Here is a 25,614-nt window from a genome sequence, read left to right on the forward strand (position 1 = left end):
ACAGGCCCTGGGCTGCTCCAGCTCTGGATCAAACCTGGTCTGAGAGGTTCAGTGCAAAACCAGCAGTCTGCCCCCACCACTCGGTGCCAGCCCCAGACTGGACTGGGCCCGACACACCTGTCCTCGGTGCCACCAGCCAAAGGGTGTCTCTTCTAACACTTCACATCTTACCCTTGCTCTAGAGGTTTCCCCCAATCCTTCTCCAAGGCCACAGGAATTTGGAACTGCAAAGTGAAAACCTCTGACCCTAGCAAGATTGCCAGAAAGGAATCCTCTGACACTTGCCACTGGAACTCATTGCCATAGAGTCCTGGACCTGTGGGTGACAGGGCCTCCACTCCCTATGAAGCTCCTGAAGCTCAGGCTGGTTGGGTGCCCTTCACCCTGACATTTAAAGGTGGGTGGGGGTCTGAAGACACTCTCTTTGGGTCCAGAAGGCCAGAGCCTCTGGCTCTTACTCTCTGAGAGGCTAAAGGAGGGCCCAAGGGCCTCAAGCACCAGGTGATTTATTATAGGGAGTGCCCTGCTGAAAGCCGGGGAGCCAGGGGCTAGAGAAGCAGGGGTGGAGAAAGCAGCTGCAACAGACTTACTGTTTACCTCTGACAGCCTGACTAGCTAAACATCTGTTTGAAATATTAATAACTGTCAGATGGGAAGCCCTGGGGCTCAATGCAATTTCATAACATCTGTTTGTAGAGTAAACACACTTCTGAGCAGCAGCCTGGTATCACAAGCAATGTCTCTGCTTGGAATGGGATGCAAGAAATGGATACAAGGACTCTGGGGGCCGTGGGTGGGCAGGGAGGAGTCAGCAGTGAGTCAAACCTTATGACATTCATTGAGCACCTACTATGGGCCAGGCCCCGAGCTTGTGTAGCACATATTTACCACTCTGATCTGCTCAGTACCCACCCCTCCCCATTTCCAGCTGGTATAATTTAGACAGGGCTGCCATTAGTGGGAGTGGCACGGGAATCACAATGATTGGTTTCAGGATGGCCCAACAAACTGGGCCAGTGAGAATCAGCTAGAACTACTGAAAAATAATTTTTCCCACTAGGGGTGATAAATTGGTAAAAAGTCCACCTGAAGGTACTGGTGCCCTTCTCTGCCAATACAAAAAAGCAGAGCTCTGTGCTGAAGACGGGGCTCCAGCTCAGTGGAGTACCCAGCTGTGGTTGTGCCTGAAATCACCTATACTTTTGAGTTGCTTAACTGTTTTGGTTGAACCACTTCAGGATTTCCGTCCCTTGCAACCAACAGTATTGACTGATACAAGTGGACACTGGGAGGGCCCCTTGACAAAAGGCAATTCCACACCAGGGGCATCCAGCATGCCCAAGGAGCATGTTCTCTGGGGCCTGTGCTCAGACAGGGAAGGTCGCCCTCCTCAGAGATGGATGGCGCCCTTCCACCCATCATTATTGAAGGCTTCCAGGGCTCCTGGACCACCCAAACTCAGTCCCTCTCAGGGAAAAGGTGGAAAACCAATGGCCCTAGCCTAATTCATCAATCCCCAGGTTGATGAATTAGGTTCCTTTTCCATGTTGCAGCCCAGGCCATAGCAGCCCCATTACAAAGAGTCTAGAAGCCTTGATGCACCAACAAAACAGCCTCTGAGGACTGCACCCCCTTCCCTGATTGCCCAGACTCCAAGGACAAAATCCCTCTGGCTGCCTCACTATGCTCTGCTCCAGAGAGTCAGTGGCCCTGTAGGACAGTGGAGACTCACCAGGACTGTCAGCACAGAGGTTCCCACAGTGATGTTCTCATATAAGCTGACATTGTACAGTGGCTGGCTGAAGATGGGCCGGTTGTCATTCTCGTTGATGAGGGCGATCTTCACCTTGGCATAGCCCACGTGGTCCGGCACACTCTCATTGGCGAAGAGCTGGGTGTGCAGAGGAGGGGCTCAGGTAAGACTCCATGTGTTTGTTCCCAGAGTCCTTTTCCTTATAAGTCCTTGGGCTGGTCCCAGCCTAGAGCATCTGCGAGGGCCACTGCCTATCTCAGCTGTGTGCTACTGTGAGCCCCTCTGTCACTAGTGGCCAGGGATGGCCACTGACTCTGCCAGGGAGGGGGCTGGGCTGGCAAACAGGAAACAGAGCCTTCTGATGCAGCTCTGAAGATATGATAGTGCCTGGTAAGACTCTACTCAGTTCCTGGACATTTCCTGTCTTCCTTAAAAGGGGAGGTTCAATCCAGCCCCTGCATCACTCAGCAGGCTCCTCTGGTCATACCATAAGGAAGATAACGGGGCAGTAAAGACGGGATTTAGGGGATGCCCCTGAAATCATCCTACCCAGCCCAAAGAGTTGGTGAATGGGGTCTTACGTCGAAGTCATAGCGGTCCACAGTTTCATAGTCCAGGGGGATGGCCACCCGTATGCGAATGTCTGCCTTCCCTTGGACAGAGGTAGGGGAGATGATGAAGTGGTGGGAGTTGTTCCCCACCAGGTACACCTCGAACATGCTGTTCAGGCCCTGGATCAAGAATGGAAGAGAAACCAGTCAAAAAGGGTGCAGGCAGCCAGGGCCCCCAAAGGTGAGTGGGAGCCACTCCCATGGGGGCAGTGGATGAGATAGGGGGCCGAGCAGTCCTTTCCTGGCCCAGCACCCAGACCCCACCTGCCCATGTCTAGGCCCCTTGGAAATTTCCTCTGTTTTCTTCCACCATCCTCATTCTGTAGGGTGCCCCAATGTCCATTTCCTTCTCCTCCCCCTTTCTCTCTCCAGGGACCCCACCTGAGGGCAGCTGCAAGACCCAGCAGGGAGACAAAGGGAAAGAGAGAAAAGGGGTGAGAAGAGAGTGGAGGGAAGAGAAGCGGTTAAGTGGCTACGACAGGCTTGGACAGGAAAGGGCACAAGGTAAGGCTGCTGCTGTGTCCCCTTCCTCCTCTGGAGTGAGCTACTCAGGGAGAACACTCTGTTTGCACATGAAATGGGAACAACCCAGAAGACCGAGTGGCAAAGTGAACTGCAGCATACCCCATGCCATGGGGAGCCCTGGAGGACGCTGGGTCCCAGGCTGAGCACAGAGCAGGGATCTGCTGTGTGCCTGTGGGCCAAGCTATAGTTTCAGGGGCTGGGAGCACCTCATTCTAGCTCAGGTGTTTCTGATCATTCTAACCAAGGCTGTGGCTTACAGAGTCCTCAAATGCCTCCCTCCCCACTCATCCTCAAAGCATGAGATGTCTCCCTGTTACTGGAGTCCCCAGATCAGGGGAAGAAACCATCATTGAAGATGGGAACTAGGGTGGCACCTGTGGCTCAAAGGAGTAAGGTGCTGGCCCCATAGGACAGAGGTGGTGGGTTCAAACCCAGCCCCGGCCAAAATAATAAAAAGAAGAAGTAATAAAGATGGGAGATATAGTGTCCTAAACTCCCTAAAGTCTGGCTGGCTTGAAATGTGACTCAGCTTCTTTTTCCTGACTGCATGGGGGCAGTTACCCTTACTCTCAAACTCCTCCAGGTGGGCAGCCCCTTATGTGTAACGGGTCAAGGGCCTCCTTTGGACTCTTGTTGCAGACGCCTAGTAGGTCACCAGCCTGGACTCTCAGTCCACAGGCAGGTCTTCTTGCTCCTGCAGCACAGCCCACTCCTGGCCCAGTGCCCAGCACAGCCCCTGTGCACATGGGCCCTTTCTTGTCGTACCAGTGGCTGGCAAAGGAAGCCTGCCCTCTCTTCTTGGTTGGGGGTCTCCTTTCTGGAACCTGTTTCTGGTGATGGGGGGCAACCCTGGTCCCAGAAGTCTATCCATAGTCCCTGTAGGCTGGCTCCTGTCCCACTTAGGGGAGGAGTTAAGTCAGGAAATGACACCCCCAGTGAAGCCCGAGAGTTCACTAGATTCTTAGGCCCTTGGAGCAGCCCCACAAGTGTCCACTCACATTTGTGGAATGAACGCATGTTAACAGTTACTCATCAGTCTCCTGAGTTTTTTCCATTTTGCCAAATTGACAAAATAAGGGCACTCACTGCATTTGAATTTTTCTCAGAGCCTGTGCCCTGTCCCTGATACAGAGGGTTTGAGCAGGGAGGTGGAAGCTGAGCCCCCTTAGCCCTGTCTTGCCAATTCTGGGGCCTTGTCACCCCCAGCCCAGAGCAGCTCCCCACAGGTTGTGGAGGAAACACTCCTCTGGGTCTGCCGGGCTGCAGTTTTCAGTCCTCCCTCATGTGGAATCCATCCATCAGATGGAGGGGACCAATTAAATGCCCGAAGAGGCACTAATAGCCAAAGCCAGCAGAGTGTGACAGCTCTGAACAGATGACACCAACACCTCTCCTGCCCTGAGCCTTGGTCTCACAACCCCAGGACCTGGAGGCCTGAGATGGTAAGGGGGGCTTGAGCTGAGCTCTCTTTAAAACCACTGCCCCAGAGCCCACCATGAGTCCTCCTCAAGCCCAGGCCCTGCCCTTTGGAGGCTCACTTACCAAATTCTGTCAGTGGGAGTCAGCAGTCAGAGGATACGGAGACAGACGGAAGAAGCCGGAGAGGTACGGAGAGGAGGAAGGAATTGGAGAGAAAAGACAGTGAGATCCTGAGCCAGGGTAAGGAAGGGAGCCCCAGACGGACCCCAGGACCAAAGCCTGCTCTAGGGAGCAGCCCCCTCTGGCCTCTGATGGCAGCAGCTTTTGGGGTCTTGAGGAGGTGCGTGTACATGTTTGCACAGGTGTGCTGGGCAGTGGAACAGGAGGGGACAAGCCTGGGATCCAGAAGGAAGGGGTGTGGGGCATGAAGGGTGAGGAGGCCAAAGGGTAGGGCACCCATCTCCTTCATCTCTGTCAGCTCCCTCCCAGAAGGCCGCAGCAGGGGCTGGGAAGGGTGGCTCATCCTTGTATCCTACTCCTAAGAGCACAGATAAAATCCCTTCAGGAAACAGCCCCAAACACTGTCATGTTTTTATTTTCCTAACATGACAAATGTCAGAGACATGATAAGCAGACGCATGGAAAACATTCCGATAGTTAAAAAGCATAAAAAGCACACAACACGTCTCTCTTTCTCCCTCTGCCCAGCTACTCAAGAGCCCAGAGACAGCCACCATACCCCAGTCCCCAGTCTCTGTCCCCAGGAAATTGTCGCACATATGACCATCACATATACCTCCCTTCTTTGACACAAACAGTAGCATGCTACACATGTTGCTCTGTATAGGATTTTTTTTGTGCAAAACTGTCTTGGCAATTGCTTCAGAATTGTACAAGTAGATGATGATGCTAACGAGGATGATAAAAAGTACAGCACACATTTATGGAGCACCTACTCTGTGCCAGGCACTGTTCTAAATACTTTATAAGGGCCAATTGCCACATTTTCCTTAAAGGCTGAAGTGCTTCCATTGCCTGATTACATAGTTCTCTGCATGGTTCTGGAATGCAGAGAGCACCTTAGGCTGTGTAGACCAGGCCTCAGGCAGTGTTAACTCCCCCATCAGGCCTGGACAACAAGGTGAGCTCAGGAGGTGACTGGGCTTCAGCAGTTCTTCCTCATCTTCACTTCGTTACTCTTCCCACAGCCGTGAGATGGAGATGAACACCCCTCCCATGGAAAAGGAGCTCAGAATGGTTGAGTGAGCTGCCTATGTTTGCACAGGGAGCTGGCAGCAGAGTAATGGGTAAGAGGTCAGGCCCAGCTCCCAGGCCAGTGCACTCTCTCACAATCCTATGCTGGCTTCCCAGGCCAAAGGAAGCACAGGGCTGGTTGGTGTGGGCAGAAACGCAGGGCTGGTCAGTGTGGCAACTGCGGTGCCAGTACACAGCACAAGATGCATTGGTCCTGCAGTTAGCAATGAATGTCAGTTACGGGAGCTGCCTGTGAAGGTAAAGCTGAGCACTTCAGGCCCTGTCTAAGGAGAGGCCAAGCAGGGCAGATTGCTCCAGGAGGGGGAGTTTTGAGCTGGTGTTAGGAAGCAAGGAAGGTATTATTTTTGGACTCCTTTGGACTAACTGAGGAGGGATTCCAGGTGGAGGAAATGGCTTTAAAGGGGATCTTTAGCCTGTCTCAGAATCACCTGAAAGGTTTGTTAAACTGCAGAGTTAAATCCATCCCTCTTCCTCCCTCAGGAATTTCTGATTCTGTAGGTCTACATCTGTAGGCCTGTAAATTTGCATTTTTTTTTCTTTTAGGTGTTTTTTTTTTTATTGTTAAATCATAGCTGTGTACATTAGGAAATTTGCATTTTTAACCAAGTTCTAAGTGATACTGATCTGAGTGAACCCTTTGAGACCCACCAGCCTAAGCAAAGGCATGGAGTGGGGAATGAATAATAAGTGTTCTATTATTACTTAGAAAGGGTCCCTTTTAGGGAGGTTTGGAGCCACATGCAAATCACACCAGTGCTGCCTTCCTCTGCCCAATCAGAACTGCCTGCAGAGCTCTAGAAAGAAATGCCCAGAAGGCGGTGCCTGTGGCTCAAAGAGTAGGGCATCGGCCTCATATACCAGAGGTGGCAGCTTTAAAACACCCCATTCCTAGGCTATACCCTAGAGCACGGAAATCAGACTGGGGAGGGGATGGACACCCAGGCATCAGGATTCTGTAAAGCTCTTCAGGTTATTCATGTCAAAGATGAGAACTACCAGGGTAGAATGGCAGTTTTCCAAGTATGATTCTGAAACCGTAGCATCAGCATCACCTGGGACCTTGCTAGAAATGCAGATCTGGGGGCCACCACCAGACAGAACTGCAGAATCAGAGACTCCATGGTGGGGTCCCACACTGTCTCAACAAGCCTCCCAGCTATGCTGATGCACACTGATGTGTAAAAACCACTGGACAGGGTGATACCAGGGAAGCAGCAAGTCCCAGATCAAGAGAATTGACCTGCAAGTTATGGTGGGTGAGCAGAGAAGACTGAGATCCATGAGGGGGCTGGGGCAGCGCCTATGGCCAACCATGTGAGGACTGAAGGGCTACCTGAGGAGATGGTGTGAGCTCCATGTAGGTTCAGGTAAGTACCTGGTGAGTCTGGAGCACCCAAAAGGGGATGAGCTTCCTGACCCCACAGGAGAGCTCTCTGGGTCTCCTTCCCACTGCAGGCAGCAGAACCCCCAGATCACCTTCTGACCAAGTGCCCTCCAATGCTCAGCCTGCCCCTTCCAGACCCTGCCCAAAGGGCCAGTTCCTGCTTAGATCTGTGACTGTCGGCCCTCAGGATGTGTATGTGATTGAGAGAGATGCACCGGGTTTGCTGAGGTGGTGTAAAACCCTTACAGACGGCAGACAGACAGCATTTATTAAATGAAAGCATTTGTCAGCCCCGAAATACGGGCTTCACAGACTTAACAAGAATCTACAAGCCCAATAACATCAGCAGGCCCCTTTTCTGGATAGGGAAACTGAGGCCAGAGAGCATCTGTCCCAGCCCCACAGCTGCTAAGGAAGGACCGGAAACTCCAATAGAGCAGTCCTGGCCCTCCCGCAGAGAACACGGCTCCTCATGCCATGCCAAGAGCTGGTGTGGGGACCCCCACACAACCAAGTGGAAGAACACAGGCCCAGGCACCCACCAAGGTCAGGAGCAGACGCTTATCCTGGCTCCCGCCCGGCCTCCTCCGTGCCCTTGTCCCACGCAGGAGCCGCCTTGGCTGGGCCAGGCGCGGGGCAGGCGGGAGATACTCTGGGATCTGTCCAGGGGCGATTTTGTTGGGGAGGCAGATAAAGAGAAACATCAAAAGGAGCCCAGTGTCTGTGGAGAGGAGCCCGTGGATTAAATTCTCTTCCAGCTGGGAGAGCCGATGAGGCGGCTGATAGGCAGCCGCCGCGGGTCCGGGAGCCGAGCGCGCGGGCTGGGAGCCGGCGGCTGCCCGCGGGGAGGCTCGGCGGTATTTATTTATCGGGAGGGGTAGGACACATGAAATGCAGCTCCGGCACTTGGCTCCAGATGACTGCAGACTTTCCCCCCACACGAGGGCAGCGCCTTATCAGCCACTGCCAGAAGGGGCTGTTCCTCCTCCCCAGTTTCCCCAATCCTTGTCCCCTCCCGCCCCCTCCTCCGCCCCCGAGGTGGAGCGCGTCCTCGGGTCGCCTGGAGCCGGCCCTGCTCCCTCCCAACTCTGCGGCTGAGTCCCAGACGCCCCTGCTCGAGCTGGGCCCTTCCCTGTGCGGGAGTGCAAATTTCAGGCTGGTCCCTGCTGCTGTCAGGCTGGGTAGGGTTGGCCTGACTTCTCACTGGGTGTGGCTTTCCCCCACTGAGCGGCTAAGCTTCCCTCTGTAGATAACCTGGTTCCCCAAGGGGAGGAAGGCCAGACCCAACTCCAGGCGTCCTCCCTAGACTTGAGCTGCAGATGCCTCCTCCACCCCTCTGTCTCCTGCCCCAGCTTCCCTCTCCACCACACCGCCCGGTTCCCCTTCCCATTGTTTCTCCCCCCACCCCATCAGTCAATGTGGTACCTGGGTTAATAACCCAGTGTCTTGATTCAGGGAAAGAGAGCAGGAGTCACACAGGCTCAGTCATGTGTATGACCTTAAGCAGCTCACTTCTACTCCCGGAGCCTCAGTTTCTTCATTTGTGAAGTGGGGAGAGTGAGCAGACCTCACAGGGTTAAATGACAGTGATACAGACATTGTTTCTTCGCCCCAGCATATTTTGTAAGCCTGTGTACCCTAAATGCCAGAGAACCCTCATCCCATCCTGTGAACTACAACATACCCCTGTAGGGGACTTTAGTTCCTTTTAACAGAAAAGGAAAGACCAGGGTCATGGGAATGCTGGGTTGACTATGGAAGCGGGGCAAGGACTAAGGCCATTTCCGTGGGGATGGTGAGACTGGGAGATGCTGAGACAAGGAAGAAGGGTCAGGGTTCTCAGGAGGCACACAGGGAGTGCTGTGGGCTGCCAGGACACCCTCAGCCCAAGCCAGGAATGGGGCTGGGGACCTGGATTTCAGAGTGACCCCCAGAATCAGTGCCACCCTCACAGAAACCTACACTGTCCAGAACTCAGGCCTGCCAGGGAAGAATCCCAAGATCCGAAATTCCAGGGTATGAAGCCCTGGACTTTAGAGGTGGTTAAAAACACAACTTTTGGAGTCAGACCTGAGCCCAGATTCGAGCTCTGCCCTCCTCAGCTGTAATTTTTGCACAATTTTGCATCACTAGCCTCAATTTCCTCATCTGCAAGGTGGGCAGAATGAAACCTAACCAACAGGGCTATTGTAGGTAAGCTGCCATATCTTGGTCAAGTGCCTGGATAGAGTAAGTGCTCAGGGAAGGAGTGCTGTTATTGTTCTGAAAAGGGTGGTGTAGGGGAGGAGGTACCCCTGAAAATGGGCTATTTCCTAGACCTTGTTCTAGGCAGAGAAGGGCAAATGCTTGGATGCTTGCAGAGGCGAAGGGACTCGCCATGCCCATCCTGGGTGGGGTCTGGGGGTCTGTTCCTCTCATCCACTGTGCCTTCTGTTGGTTTAATTCATGCTGTTGAGCAGCAGAAAATCAAAGTCCATTGAAGCTGCATTCTTTATCACTCCTTTGTCCATCCTTCCACTTAATTAACCCCAATCAGACAAAGTGGACCTTGGCAGAAGGCCTGTCTCCTTCCTCTTTACTCTCAAAGCGTGCTGCTTCTCTCTTGAGCTGCTACACCTAAGGGGAGACACCAAGTTTCTCTGCCCCTGCCTGCCTCTTCGGGGCAGCTGCTTGCTGTGATCTTAGAACCCAGAAGGCAACAGAAGGAGCCTAGGGGAGGTCACATTTTGGCTTAACCCCAAGGGACACAGACAAACCCACATGGGCTGGAGCTCAGCCCTGCTTTCTCTTCTGCATTCTAGGCTTGTCTGGCTACCGGTGCTCAGAGGCTCCACTTCTCCACCTGGAGTGGGCACCACCTCAGGCCTGCATCAGGGGAAGGAGGCTGCTCTCGTTTCAGGCTCTTATCCCACTTATTCCCAAGCTCCTCTGTGGTTTGCACTCTTGAGGAACATGAACCTGAGGCCAGGAATTCTCTGGTGCTGCCATATATTGCTTTACGACTAGAAAAGACTCCATTCCCTTTTTTCCCTCTGGACCTCATTTTCCTGATCTGCAAAATGGGAAGCTTGGACTGGGCAGTTCTCTAAGGCCTGTTAACAACCACTGTGCTCTTTCAAATTGCTTTCTACGCATGCAGACCACGATCTCTCTCCTGTCGCTCATGTCTCCCTTTTTGTCTCTCTCCTTGTCTTCTGTCACCCGTTTGTCTTTCTCTTCTTTTCTCTCTTTATCTTTTCCTCACTTCCTCTCTTCTGCTATGGACTGCATGCTTGTGTCCCCTGCCTTCATATGTTGAAATCCTAACCCCCAAGGAGGTTAGGACCTCTGGAGATGATGAGGTCATGAGGGCAGAGTCCTCATTAATGGGCTCAGTGCCCTTATAAAAGGGATCACAGAGTGACCCTTGCTGGTCTTGTCACATAGGGACACAGAAAAAAGAGTGTCTATGAACTGGGAAGCAGGCTCTCACCAGACGCTGAATCTACTGGTGCCTCTGTCTTCAACTTCCCAGCCTTCAGAATGGAAAGAAATAAGTCTCTGAAGTTTCTAAGCCACCCAGTCTATGGTAGCTTGTTCTGGGAACTGAATGGACTAAGACATCCTCTCTTCCCTCTCTACCTTCCTACCCCCTTGCTCTGTCCCCCGTTGCCACTTCTCTCCCTGTCCCCCTCCTTTCCTGCCCCCCCTTCTCCCCAGGTTATCTGTTGAATTCCACACACGCCTGCACAGACGGGATCAATCCGAGGCTGCCTTGCCTTCAGCTTATCTCTGCTCCAAATGATTGATTTTCCCTCTTTAAGAGTAATTTGCTGGTGAATTCCATGTATTGCAAAAACCCCTGTGAAATCTAATTCAATCCGATTGGCAGCTGGCACTTTGGGGGAAGAATACTAGAGAGCCATCATTTTCATCACAGATGTATATTATCTGTCCATAGAGGAGGGCGTCAAGCCGGCAGGTATTCCTGCTTGTGCACACTTCCCTTCCCTCCCTCCGGTCAGCCCTGAGCCAGCCTCAGAGAAATGAATTACAATGTGTACTGAGTACCTGAATTAAAGCAGATGAGGGAAGACTCTCCTGCTTTCCTCACTTGCAGCCTATCAGCCAGTGCACTATGGGAATCTTGCACTTTCAAAGCCCACTATACCTTGCCACTTATCTCTTTGTGTCACCCTAATCCCATTCCTGGCCAAAGGATCCCAACTCCAGGGACCCAGCCAAGCCAGGGTCGCATGGTTCCTAGCTCAGCCTTGCTGACTTTCTCTTCTGCATTCCAGGCTTGTTTGGCTCAGAGCCTCAGTTTTTCTACACTGTCAGTGGGTCACCTCTCAGGCTTGAATCGGAAATAGTGGGCCACTGTCCCTAGGTCACCAGCTGCCTTGGTTTGCCTGAGACTGAGACAATGATAAAACCTAGATAAGTTGGCAGGTAAGTAAGAGAGGGTCTGTGGATAGAGAGGCCTGTCTGTGACAGCCCAGCAGGGGGCAGTCAGCACTGTGGGCCAGGTGCAAGGCAGGTGCAGCTATGGGATGGTGCACTTGGAACAGACAGCTAGGGGTTCTGAGAATTCAGTCTCAACCACACTAGCTGCAGTTTTTCACAGGTGCTTCCCCAAAGCTGCTTTGATTTCCAGGGTTCATTGCTCACAAAGGAACTGATCCTCTGCCAGAAAGGATGGACACAGATGACTGATGGCGCTGGCTCAGCCTTGGAGACAAACGCTAGGTCCTGTCTAGCGGGTCATAGGTGCCACCCATGCCCGAAAGAAAAGTTAACTGGACCTGTCCCAAAGCACACTGGCTTCATTTCTATGCTCTGAGCAAATAGGTATTTCTGGTGGGGGTATTTCTGAATCTTTGGGCTTCCTGGAGCCACCAACCCTCAGTGGGTACATGCTGAGATGAAGTGGCCTTGGGGGCTGGTCAGGAGGGCTGTGGGCAGGGCCTACGGGCAGGGCCAAAGGGCAAGCTTTATATGGAAGACCCAGGTAACACAGGGCGAGGGGGCGCCTTTCTAGTCCCAGATACAGCAGCTACTGTGACAGCGACCTGGCTGGTAATTCGTGAGAAAAGGACAGAGACAGCCACTTGGGATTTATGAGGCCTGAGTTTTCGATTGCAGTACACCATGCTCTATTCCCCAAACCCCCACAATCCCAGGGGAACCAGGCAGTGCCCCTCCCTCCTTCCCTCCAGCATGGGACCCTGTTTGGAAGGTACCTGCCTCACATACAAAGCCCAACAATCCCTTCCTTGTGGCCCTGTCCTGGAACCCAGGCAAAGTCTCTTAGCACAAGGGGCCATTTTCTAACTTTAAAGCCTAGCATTCTAATCTGAATCTGCCAATTTTCACCTCACCCCTCTACCTGGCTCTACCGTTTTCCTCATACCTGCACCTGAGTTTTGGCTGGGGTTGGGGCAGGGCCTAAAGGGGGGTCTAAGTGTTCACAGAGATGCAGGGAGGAGAGTCCAGAATGCGGGAGAGAAGGTGTGCATGTTTGTCTGGGACTGCTCTTGGCCTCACTGGCCTCCTGGGTATCCCAGTCTCTGCTTTCTGGCCAGGCCCTCTAGGGGCCTTCGGACAAGGACCAGGGAGGGTGGGCTCCAACGCTGAGCCCACTCAGTAGCTGCCTGGCACTGTCTATTTACCATGCTAAAACTATTTCCCTGCTCCCACAGAGGGAGCGCTGTGTGGCTGGGCTGAGAAATCTAAATGCCTTACAGAAATCAGAAGGGGGACATGGCCAGCTGCTAATCACACCACTTTGTATTCCACTGTCTCTCCTCTAAAAGTGAGTCCTTCTTCCCCATGGCTTTGGGGGATGGAGAAGAGTGGAGGGAACAGGAGAGGAGGCTGTGGAGTTGACCCACTTTGTGACCTTAGGCAAATTGTTTGCCCTCTTGAAAGCACATATAGTGAGAATAAGAGGGAATCTGTCAGGTGAGGGCAGACATGACGTGGGTGGTCTGGTTGGTCCTGCCTGAACTTCACCCCCTGTCTCCCATTCTTACTGCTAAATTTTGTAAATTTAGTTCCCACCCTAACCATGCCTATCTTGAGTAGTTTAAGTGTATTGATTTAGGAGATTAACTTTGAAATTAGAATGTTGTTCATTGTTTACAAGTCATGAGTTCTGCCAATTATTCCTTAAGATAAGGGTTAACATGGTCTTCACTTTGAACTTAAAGGTATAGAATTATAATGTTGGAAATGAAAGAACAGAACAGTTTGGGAGAGGCTACTCTCACTGTTCTCCAGAATCACCAGCCTTCTGACAAATAAAGTTTGGTGGACCTATCTCCGTCTCTGCATATTGACTGACAGTGACAAGCAGCCAGACTCTCTTCGTCCACTAACACTCTCTGGGCTGCCCTTCAACATGAGGGATCCCACTGACTTAACAACAGTGGAGAGAAGGATGGTACTATCTTAGCCTAAAAGTCTGCTATTTACACTGATAACCTTTCACTTCATCTTTTTTTGGGGGGGTAGGTGGGAAGATCTTCAATAATTTATAATTTATTTTCTTAATTCACATGCAGTAAAATTAACCTTTTTTTGGTTTACAGTTCTCTGATGTTTAACACATGCGGAGATGTGTTACCTACCCCTCAAACCAGGACAAAGGACAGTTCCACCACTCTAAAAATCTCCCTTGTCCTACCTCTTTACAATCACCCTCCTCCCACCCTTAACCCCTGGCAACCTCTGATCTCTTTGTCATTATAATTTTGTCTTTTTGAGAATGTCACAGGCCACACAGAACATAGCATTTGACACAGGCTTCTTCCACTCTGCATGACGCCTCTGAGATTCATCTGATTCTCACTTCACCTTAGTGATCTGCTTGTTTAAGCACAGCCCTGTCCCTGCAGGACTAGGGGACACATCTGCACAGATCCTAGAGCTAGGGGTGTGTGTGGGGGGTCCTGCACCCTGTGAGAAGACTGGCCACCCTGTGTGCCAGAGGAGGGCATTGGAGGTGGGCGAAAGGGGGTCCAGTGGATTAAAAAAAAAAAAAGTCTGGCAGGCCTGCTCGGTAAATGTTAGCAGGTTTGAACCTTTCCTAACAAGGGCAAATAAGTCATTATGCTAAAAAGAGAAGTAAACCCAGAGCCCCGTGCTAATTTGCGACTATTGATAGATGTTAGGGCTGCCTCTGTTTCTGTGCACTCCCCCTTCACCTGACATCCTCACTCTTGCTCCTCCCTGCCTCCCCCCAGGGGTGGCTCCCCCTCGGTCCACCTCATCTCCTCTGAGTCTTTAGGGTCCTTGGCTGCCCAGCCCCTCCCCTCCTCTCTGGTCTATCCACGCCCCTTTCCCAAGGGAGCCCAGCTAGACCTGTGGCTTTAAATACCACCTGGATGTTGGTGACACTTTCATTTTCATCTCCAGCCAGGATCCACACAGTGGTGGCTGGGGCTGCGCTCCTCAGAGCCAACTGCTGGGTTTCCAGGGTTCAGGAGAGCCAGCTGTGGTCATGGAGGGATATTTATACTACAGAGACTACGGAATGCTGCAAGTCAGGGTCCTTCACCCCAAAGCCGCTTGCCGGACGTCTAGCAGCACAGCCCATCTGCCTTCTTGGCATTTCCATTTGGAGGTAACAAGCATGTCAGATGGAAGGTGTTGAAAGCTAACCTGTGGTTCCATCATCCCCTCCCCAAATCGACTGCTTCACCGTATCAAGAAGTAAGAACTTCATTTCTCTAATGGCTGAGGCCAAACCCCGGTGCAGTCCTTCTTAACTCCCACCCTGCCTCGGCCTAACACCAGCAGATCCTATCAACTCTCCTTCAGAACAGACTCAGCAGCTGACCACTTCTCACCCTCCACACGCCTCCCAGCCTCCCAGCCGCCACCACCATCACCACTGGCCTCATTGGAATGACTGCAAAGAATAGCCTCTGCCTTTTCTATCTATCCACTCCCTGGCAGCCAGAGCTTCCTTGTTAAAAAAGCAGTTTTTATGGGCGGCACCTGTGGCTCAAAGGGGTGGGATGCCGGTCCCATATACCGGAGGTGGTGGATTCAAACCCAGCCCTGGCCAAAAACTGCAAAAAAAAGCTGTTTTTAAATTGAGGTAAAAGTCACATAACATAGAAGTCAGCATGCCAACCACTGTAAAGTGCACAATTCAGTGCTTTTTGCTATCTTCACTAGGTTGCTCACCAGGGGTTACGACTACCTCTATCCAGTTTCAAAACATCTTCATCGGGCGGCGCCTGTGGCTCAGTTGGTAAGGCGCCGGCCCCATATACCAAGGGTGACGGGTTCAAACCCGGTCCCGGCCAAATTGCAACCAAAAAATAGCCGGGCGTTGTGGCGGGCGCCTGTAGTCCCAGCTACTCGGGAGGCTGAGGCAAGAGAATCGCTTAAGCCCAGGAGTTGGAGGTTGCTGTGAGCTGTGTGAGGCCACGGCACTCTACCGAGGGCCATAAAGTGAGACTCTGTCTCTACAAAAACAAACAAACAAAAAAAAAAACCAAAACATCTTCATCACCCCCAAATGAAACTCTGTATCCATTAAGCAGTCACAATCCCTCCTCCTCCTCCAGCCCCAGCCAACCGCTAATCTGCTTAATCATCCTCCCCGGCTCTACACCCTTAGAACGTTAAGTCCCAAGGTGTGGACTTGGTTGTGCTCCCAGATAGATAAATGGTTCCTAGAATGGCATTTGGCACCTAGTATGTGCTCAACAAATAATTGCTGAATAAACAAAGGGATGAACTCCCAGGGCATCTGTTTCTTCTTTCTGAGCTGGCCCCGTGGGCCCGTTACTCTGCCTGCGTACCTGCCCCCAGGTATCTTTTCCTGTTCTCTGTGACCTTCCATAAAAGGATTCCTCTCTGAGCCTCATTTAGCTCATGAGATATCACCTGCCTGCTGACACTAGCGCTTGTCAGGACCAACGAAGGGAAAACAGTGCTCTGCACCTTCTAACCGGGGATGTAAACATCTAACACCCTGGATGCTAAAAACGTCTTCTCACTCTCAATTCCTTTTTAATGAATTCCTTTCTAACAGATGGAGAAACTGAGGCCTGAGGGGGAATAGGGAGGGTCTGCCTCAAGTCTTCATGTACAAAGGAGCAGCACAGCCATGATATTTTGCCTTGCCATGAGATGCCCTGCCCCTTTGCCCCCGTCCTCGGTGGCCCACCCTCACCACCGCTGCCCAGCAGGACTCTGTGGCTCCTGCTACTCGATGAGGATATTTCATAGCTCATAACTGTGATGATGAGGTGACACACATGGGCACAACTCCCAGCTGAGCTGTGCCTAGCCTACCCTTCAAGGCAGAGGAAATAGACACACTGCTTATTACTATTGGGGCATCACAGGGGTGGTAGTCATAAACAGGGCAGCCAAGTGGGGCGGGAGGAAGACACCACATTCTAGGGTGAAATGGGCTCACTGGCACCCACGGTTAAGGGGTACCTGGGAGGGTACCTGGGAGCCAGCCAAGAGGTGATGGGAGGAACAAGGACAGAGGGCTAATTTGTAAGCTCTGCTCCTGATTCCTAGGCGGGGGTGGGATGGGGGGTGGTCTTCAAGAAAACCAGCTGCTGCTTTTAGGGAGCATGAGTCCAGGGCTAAAATGATTCCACTATGTCCTATGGTGCCAAGCCTGTTCACAAGCTTGGGTGGTGGTGGTGGGTGTGGGAAGGAGACCGCCAGGGAAGTGGGTGAAAGGAGAAAATTCCCCAAATCCAACATAAAAAATGAACTCCAGCTACCAGAGGGGACTCAGGGCTGAGAGCCATGGGATTGGGGTGGGGAGGGGGTGAGGGATGGGGCTGACACTGCAGCTGCCAAATAGGCCTGCTTCACACCCCCTGCCAGGGCCATGGCTCGGTGTAAATAGCATGCTAATTAGATTTACAATGGCACTAAATTAGGAGGTGTCTGAATCATGGCAGAGGACACCCTCTGGTCCTCAGGGAGGCTAGAGCTTAGCATGCTGGGAGGAATCACACCATGGGATGCAGCTGTGGACAGAAAAATCTTAATAATCACCATCATCATAATAAGAGCCTTAGCGAAGGCAACTGGGGAGAAATTAATGGGAAAGGGCTCAGACAGGGCTGTCCTGCACCCCCACCACCCTGCCTGCCCCAGCTTCCTTTCCAGATGGCTTTGCTTTGAAGTCAACAGATATTTTCCTGGAGAGCCTAAATCTTAGGGGAGGAACCACAGAAGCTGTAAGACAACTGAGGCCTGAGGCCTCACAAACAGACCCCTGCCTGCTGTAGGCCAGGGGTGAGGGGGACAGAGATGCAGAGGGGTGCTCAGTAGGCACCCTAGGCCCTGGTGTTTGGACAGCACTTTGGGTGGACACTTAACCCCTCCTACAGGGTCAGAATCAGCGGAGATTCTTTCAGAAATAAGGGCAGCCAGGATGGCCCCACTCCCCCCACCTAGGGCATGGGGTCAGGTGATGCGCTCCTTCACTTCTCTGCATGCCTTGCCTTGGTTGCTCCCTAGACAGGGCCCTCACCCCCTATCTCCTCTCCACTTAACTTCATTGAAAAAAAAAAATCACAAGCTGGATGATCAGCACAGAATGTTGGAGGCATTCCATCCACTTCCTTTTTCCAGCTAGATCCCAGTTACCTCCTTCAGGGAGAAGGAAAGGTCTGGATAATGGGATAATCTAATATATCCACAGAGAATACAAAACTGACATATACCCCAAGGGGCGCTGGCAGCCTGCCCTCCCTCTTTCCTCTATTTCTCTTCACTGCTTTTAGAGCTTGCCTTTTAATTGCTTGGGAAAGAGAAAAATGGAAGTTCATGCCTTGGGTGACATCAGTACACAGGGAGAGTTTAAGGCAACTGTAATCACTCTTTGGGCCAGCAAGGACATATATTTATTGCTATTCAACAAAGTAGGTACTAGGGTATAGATCTCTGGAGCCCAGCTGAACAGTAGCCTGGAGGGTCCAGAGCTGGAAAATGGACCCTCAACTGAATGCAACATGGAGAGGGGGGTGTCTTATCTCCTCCCTGCTCCCAACCACCCTACCCCACCCCACATGGGGTGTGGCCATGTCAGCCAGGCAGCAAAAGCCCAGGGAGGGAACTGGGGCAGGGTCACAGATGAGGAGCAGTTTCTCATCGTTTTGTGCCCTGGGCCCCTCTGACAGTCTGGCAAAGCCCATGTATGACCTCTTTTTCAGAGAAATTTTTAAACTCCATAATAGAAAATACATGGGACCACAAAGTCAACTAATTATTTTGAAATACAGTTATCGAAGTATTTTTAAAAGCTTCTTAGTATGCATTAAAACAAACAAATGAGATTCAGTGGTGGGTCTAATATGTGTATATGCTGTAATTTCAAAGTAGTGATGAATACAAAGGGTTTTTCCAGATGCCTGCTTCCCCTGTAATGTGATAGGAAAGTACTGAGATTTCTCTGGGGGTCAGAGTCAAAGGTACTGCTAATACCACAGTGGTTTGTTTCTTTATTCATAATTAAAGGGAATACTTTCGCTTCAGTTAGAAGTTACTGAAAACAGAGATGTATATTTTTCTCCATCCAGGGTCATGGATACCTTGGGTGGTTAAGAACTCCTGGTCCCCAAGAAGACAAGGAGTGCCCCGGGAGAAGCCGGTGGCCAGGAGCACAGGTTTGCAGAGCTGTGTGCGGAGGGGCTGAGAAGCTGCAGCTGGGACAATTGGACTAACAGGAACAAATGTGAAAATAAATTTAAATAAATGCAAGGTTGCTGGCTGTGGCTGCCTGACAGGCCCGGAACACATGTGGAATGGAAAATGAGGGCGATGGATAAAAATAAAGACCAAGATTAGCAGGAGAACAAGAACAGTCTCCCCTTCACTGCCCACCGCACGCACGTACACAAACCCAGCGTTCTGGAATAGAGTTTTTTTGCCCTGTCATTTGCGTTCTCTTATCTATTTATTTGATGTTTTCTCCTTGGGGAGGTGGGTAATTCTCTGTTTTTATTTTCTGTGCCCCTCAAACAAATGAATTGTGTCACCTCCTGCCTGAAACAGGAATTGGCTCCTACCAGATGTGTCCCCGTTCACCCCTAGGGTGCAGCCCCCAACTCCCCACCCGCCGTGTGAAGGTGGGAGGACCCATGGCTTGATGGGACCAAACCTTTAGGGTGGGCACCCAAAGGATCCTGAGCCCTGGGACTAGTCCCAAGGGACCCCCAGAGGTGATGTGCCTCACACCAGAGCAGGCTGGCTTTCTGTCCTTGTGCACGGAGGGCTCTTGCTTCTTTTTAAGGCCCCACTCAGGGTCATGGTCCCCATATTTAACAGCTCTAACCGATGTGCCCACTCCTGTCTATGCTGTGGCTCGGCTCCTCTCCTCAGTGGAGATAGAAGGTGAAAATCCTCAGGGTTTAGAAAACTGGAGGGAGAGAATGGAGAGCCCCTCAGCACATGCAAAGAGCATAGGATTGAGAGTTCAAGGCCAAGCTCTGCCACCCACCAGCTGTGTGATTTCCGTCAAGTCCCCTAAGCTCCTCCTCCTCCGTAGAAAAGGCAAAATAGTACACCTATCTCCCAGGGCTGGACGTTAACGTGGAAAGAGGGCTTTCTATGAGCCAGGTACTGTTCAAATCACATAGGAACTCATTTAATCCTCAGAACAGCCCTGTGAAATAGGTACTATCATTTTCTCTATTTTGCAAATAAGGAAATGGAACCAGAGGATAAGTCCTCTAAGGTCACGGTATCCAACGTGGGAGGGTCAAGACTTGAACCCAGGTAGTGTAGCTACGGAGTCCTTGTTTTTACTTTTAACCACTCCAGCTGCCTGCCTTTCTCTTTATACATGGAAGGATGCTCTAGGGGGCTGGCTGGAGGACAGGGGTGAAGAAGGGGCCTGAAGAGATGCCCAGGCCCCCCTGCCTGAAGTGGGAGCTGAGTCAGGGAAGTTCAGGGAAGGAGGATGGGCCGAAGGTGGGGGCAGGTGTGGAGGGAGAAGCTCCAGGCAACACCCTCCTTCCCACCGTGGTCCTCTTGGATGAAGAGGATGTTAGGACTTCTAGAGTCTTAAAGACTGACTGCCCAACTCATGGGAGGTCAGAGTGGAGACAGGGCTTGTCTGGAATCACACCATGAGTGAGGAACAGATCTGGGCTGAGAACCTTTTTGGGGCAGTTGAGGTGGGTCTGGCAGTGGACTGCTGTGGTCAAAGACGAAAATCCTATGCCAATGTTAAATCAGAGCATCTCTGTCACATAGGCTGGAGGTGCCAACTCCAAGTCCTCCTGGGAAGAGTTCTGAAGGGCGGTTTCTGTCAGACTTTTAGGGTCTCATAATTAGGGGCCTGGGGGGGGGGGGTTCTTGGGTTTTTTGCAAACATCTTAAGAGAAAAATGGCTAAACTTCAAGAAAGCCTCCAGTTAAACACCAGAAAGCACCTGCTAGGTGGAATGGGTGACCAAGGGAGTGGGAGAGTCTCTCCTGTGGAGACTCTGCTCCACTTCCCTGCACCCACCCCTTGTCCCCTGATAGTCCATTTTCAACACAGCAATCAGAGGGCTCCTTGAAAAAGGTGACGCAGGCCATGTCCATTTCCTGGCTTCTCACTGGGCTCACAGTGATAGAAAAATGTCTCCCCCATCCTGGCCTGGCCCCTGACAAGGCTGTGCCCTGCCCCCCATCCTCTCAAGCTCTGCCTTGACTATCCACATGAATCTCTTTCCTCCTCCTTGAAAATGCAAGACCATTTCCCTTATGGGGACCCCTGCCTTAGCAAGGAGCATCTGCTGCTGGAATGTTCTCTCTGCAGCTCTGCGTAGCTGCCTCCTCACACTGAGTAACCTCAGCTTGTACAGCACATCCTTAGAGGGCATTCTGAACTCACTGAGTCAAAAATCGCCCTTACCTCATCACATCACTCACCCTGGTTACTGAGTTTGAACATCCACGTAGCAATAATGTAGGTGCTATTCCTCCCGCTCCCCTGGAACAAAATATAAGCTCGTAGAGGGCAGGGGACCTCATCTTCAGAACAGTCTCCCCAGGACCTAACACAGTCTGTAGTAGGGGCACAATATTTGTTGAGTGAATATATAACACCCCTACCTGCATAAATTTCAATATAGTAATTCAGGAAATGCAGGGGGTAGGCAAATTAATGAGGTCTGAAGGCCTTTCTGAGATGATTCCAGCTCCCAAAAGCAGCCAAAAGCAGGCAATAGAGGCCTCCCTGGGGTGGGGGTAGGGGTAGTGGTTCCTCATTCCCCACTCTAATCCCTCTCCTCTGCAAAATATATTCTCAAGGACAGCAACAAACACGTTCTGAGAAGCCATGGGTCAGAAGCAAGGCAGAAATAGTGGATCAAACGTTCGCAACTCCAGAGAAGAAAGGTACAACGCACAAGAATGCTATTTCTCCTGACAGCAGATGAGAGAAACTGTCAATTTTCAGCTATCTGGGTCAACTGGGAGGGGTTGTGCATAATGCAAAAACTATTCAAAAACAAAACCCCTTGCTGGTATTTGTAAAATAGCTAGAGGTGCAGATGGTCCCCCATGTGCCCTGCCTCCTTCTCAGGGCATTGCGCTGTGAGTTTGATCCTTCAGAAGGGGGATGCAACCCACAGATAAGCCACTGGCATCTAAGTAGAAGGATATTTTTTAGGACAGCTGAACAGAAAATTCTAACCCGCCCAACACACGCTCCCTGTGCAAATGGGAAAACAGGACTGCCAGGGGCTGACTCAGCTTAGAGGCATCCTAATGAGGGAAGGCCAGGAGAAGAAGTTGACCAACTGGAGAAACACAAAGAATGTGTGGGGGCCAAGGATATATACTGCAGGATTCCAAGTGGGTGAGGCGTGTTGCTATTTATTTACTTCAGCTTCTAAAACACCGAGGAAGACACACAAAATGCCCAGCAGCCAGGCACAGGGGGATGAGGCTGCTGCAACCTTTAATTTGAAGCTCCGAGGTGAGCTCCCCACACCAAGGCTGACTTCTGGGGCCTTTGCCTTCAATTTTTTTTTTTTTTTTTTCAGATTTGCATCACAACCATTTATTTGCATCTCAACTGTCACAGGGTGAAAATGGGTTGTTGTCAGTTTCAGCCCACCCCTTCCCTTCCTTCCCTGGTTTCTGTGGGTTTTCTATAGCCAGGCAAAGGAGAAGAAATTGCTCCGTGAGACTTGACAATGTGGACAGAGATAGAAAAGGCCTCTTTCAAGCACCTCTGTTGTTGTGAATGGTCTGGCAGAGCCTGAGATTCAGTGAGAGTCGGGGCAGGACTTTAGATGTGGCGGGGACAGTGAATTAGATTAGCATCCTTATTAGGAAGGACTGCCACGAAGTTCCCACTGAGGGGCTAGGCTGCCCTTTCTGTTTCCTGTCAGCACCCTCTACTGCTCACAGTGGACTTTGGAAGTCATCCTTCCTACCCGAACTCAGCTTGGGAAAAGCCCTGGGCCATCTCATTGCCACTTTATCATTTAACTGTGTGGTATCTTGACCGATGCTGACTTTCAGAGTGCCTCCCAATGCCAGGAAGAGTATGAGGCATTGGTTACACTGGTGAGTGACGGCTCCTTTGGTGTGATTGGAGATAGGGATTAATGAGATTGCTACACTAATCACTGGCAAACCACAGTCCTGGGGACTGGGAGGCAGTCACATGGTTGGAAGAGCCCAAGACAAAGGACTCTGATCTCTCTTCATGCCCCTTCCTTCCTCCATATTTGCTCCATGAACACATTTTTCCGCCACAGTGAGCAAATCCGGAGTCACCTTCAACCCAGACACAAATCCCAACGGATGTATTCTCCCCTCAGAAAGAGAACGGCAAGAAACAACAATCTTCTAAAAGTCTCTTTTGCAACAGTTGCCTGACTTCTTTTTGCCAGTTCCCTGACTTTGGGACACTCTGGCAGCATACAAGGGCCGGTGACTACTGTCTCCTGTTCCTGGCAGCGATGTGGCTGAAGGCTCCATGCTGGGGACCTGGCCTGACTCTCAGTCATGGTACCCAAGACCGGCCCTTGAGAGTCCCTGGCCAGTTCTGAATCCCTGCGGAGAGGAATGGGAGACACACAAGGGCTGGAGCAGAAAGCAACTTCTTCCTCCCTCTGACTGAGGAATAGGCTGGGATCACAGGCAAGGTGGTTGGGGCAGCCCCCTCAGAGGCTGGAGGATGGCCAGAGGACCCTAGTCCAGGTAGATAGGGTGGCTGGGGCTTCCGGCTGTCTCTCCTCCTGTTAGTGCTCTCTGCATGTCACCGTGCCCTGGGAAGTGGGCCCCGGTCAGAGCTGGGAAGCAGTGAGGCAGAGCAGGGAATGGTCCTGGTGGTGTCAGGCACCCTGACCACAGCAGGTATGCTGATGGCTGGGCCTGGGTGGGCTGGACCCAGACACCCTCAATGTTCCTGCAGACACTTCTGACAGGGCTTATAGCAACAGGAACGGGGGATAAAACTAAGGGAGCCAGAGTGACCTTGATATCCCCTAAGAAGTCACAGAGAGCAGCCCCTGGGGGCTTTGGCTTTACTGTTGACAATGCTCACTGGGCCCAGTCCTGGTCAGTGAGGTAACGCTCAATGCTTAAAGGTTTATGTGGCAGGCCCTGTCTGGAGCCCAATAGGGGGAAAACTTAGCTGCCTCCCCACATTTCCCAACTTCTACAGTAAGGTGGGGACATGGAACTAGCTCTCACCACTGGGCAAGTGGCCAGAAGTCACAGGCCACTGCTGGGGTGCAGCACAGGAGCTGGTGCCTAACGCTCTAGCTATCCCTCCCCACTGCAGCGACCATGAGGGCACAACCTTATGGAGGACAGTGTCCCTGCCAACCCATGCTGGACAAGCAATATGTGTGAGAAAACATTTTTACTTGGGGGTTAACGTGTCACGGCAACATAAACGGACACATTCTCTTTCTTTTTTTTTTTTTTTTGTAGAGACAGAGTCTCACTGTACTGCCCTCGGGTAGAGTGCCGTGGCGTCACACGGCTCACAGCAACCTCTAACTCTTGGGCTTACGCGATTCTCTTGCCTCAGCCTCCCGAGCAGCTGGGATTACAGGCGCCCGCCACAACGCCCGGCTATTTTTTTTTTGTTGCAGTTTGGCCGGGGCTGGGTTTGAACCCGCCATCCTCGGCATATGGGGCCGGCGCCCTACTCACTGAGCCACAGGTGCCGCCCCGGACACATTCTCTTTCTATTCCTATTCTGTGTTTAAACAGATGAGCATAGTGAATTCATTAGAGTCACAGAACTAGTAAATGGCAAGACTGGACTTAACCACAGGCCCTGTCTGATTCTGGAGCTTGTGCTGCTACCACACAGGCTGCCTCTATCTGGGGTGCTGCCAAGATCAAGTCCCAATTCCTTGGCTTGGCATTCGAGGCCCTCCAGGGCCTGTGGCCCAGCTGACCTCCCTACTACACAAAGCAGCACTGTGTGCTGATCTACTTGCAGGGGCCTCTCTGTGGACCACTGCCCAGCCTGGCCAGCCAGTCTTCCTAAGTGCCCCAACACCCAGGCCAAGACCCCTCTTGCCACAGAGCCTTTCCCAATCCTCCCAGCCCCTGTGCCCCTTCCAGCAGAATCCCCACTGCCTGTGGCCATTGGATCTTCTGGAGCATTGTTCTTCGCCTGAAACCAAAGATGGGACACTCTTTCGATGTTCTCATTCATATAGTAACCTCTTAAGGGGTGCTTGCACTGTAGGGGGATACAAGGTGACCCCCTGGTATTTGAGAAAATATTACAATGTGTTTTTATACTGGTTCTTCTCCCCTTTAAAAATTACTACATTTTTTGTATATGTAAAATGCACGTATTTATATAAGCACACTTCCTTCCTCCCCCCCGAGGAGCCCCTCTCCTCCCTGGCTGCTCAGTAGACAGAGTGCCATGTCTACCCCGGTGTGGGTTCTTCATGGTTTACACTCCCTGTAAACCACAGGTGATCAAGACATTCTTAGTTATCTCAGACCGACACATATGGAGTGACTTAGAAGGTGACAGAGGCACGGGTGCACACACACATACCCACAGCAGGACTGACTCGCCCATGTGGCCCTGCATCTTTGGGGTGACTGTGTCCACTTGAGAGAAAGTGACAGGAGGAGGGTGAAAAATGTGGAGGAAGGTGCCAGGGTAGGCATGGCACTTTGTCTACTGAACAGCGAAGGAGGAGAGGGGCTCCACGTGCAGAGGGGAGAAGAAAGCCCGGCCCGGAGCAAGGCCTGCACTGGAGCCCCTCTCCAGGAGTAATTGAAGTGAAGCACCCCAGGCTGGAAAACCTAATGGAATTCCAGAGCAGTGTGTGCAACAGGAGCAGTAATAAACAGAAGTCCTATTAACATGGTGGCTGCTGCTGGGCAGGGACAGGGGCACGAGTGGGTCAGGTGAGGCAGGCAAGGGAGGGTCCTGAAGGGATGGAGACCTGTCCCCAGACAGGCCTGGCCCTCTTCCTGTCTGATGATGCGGAGTTTGGCAGGGCTGGTGGGAGGGGCTGCTCCCCGAGAGATCCCTCCCTCCCCATCCTCCCCAGCTCCCCTCACTTCCTTTTAAAACTGGGCTCAGCCAGGGCAGATCCTCTTGGGCAAGGTGATGCAAGTATCTTCTTCTTATGGCCTGGGGTCCCCTCGAAAGCACTGTAGGTGAACTCCTCACATGGAAAA

At 51.8% G+C, this 25,614-nt stretch overlaps 1 protein-coding gene across 1 annotated transcript in view; it reads right to left on the reverse strand.

Moving 5' to 3' along the window:
• Positions 1-25,614, reverse strand: part of CDH23 (cadherin related 23) — a 419,225-nt gene that overhangs the window by 169,079 nt on the left and 224,532 nt on the right. The window contains exons 12-13 of the mRNA XM_053586252.1: positions 2,335-2,484; positions 1,733-1,891 (exon numbers count right to left, since the gene is read on the reverse strand). Coding sequence (XP_053442227.1) covers positions 1,733-1,891; positions 2,335-2,484 — 309 coding nt within the window. The remainder of the gene's footprint in view (positions 1-1,732; positions 1,892-2,334; positions 2,485-25,614) is intronic.

Source organism: Nycticebus coucang, chromosome 3, assembly GCF_027406575.1.
Source record: "Nycticebus coucang isolate mNycCou1 chromosome 3, mNycCou1.pri, whole genome shotgun sequence".
NCBI classification, from domain to species: Eukaryota; Metazoa; Chordata; class Mammalia; order Primates; family Lorisidae; genus Nycticebus; species Nycticebus coucang.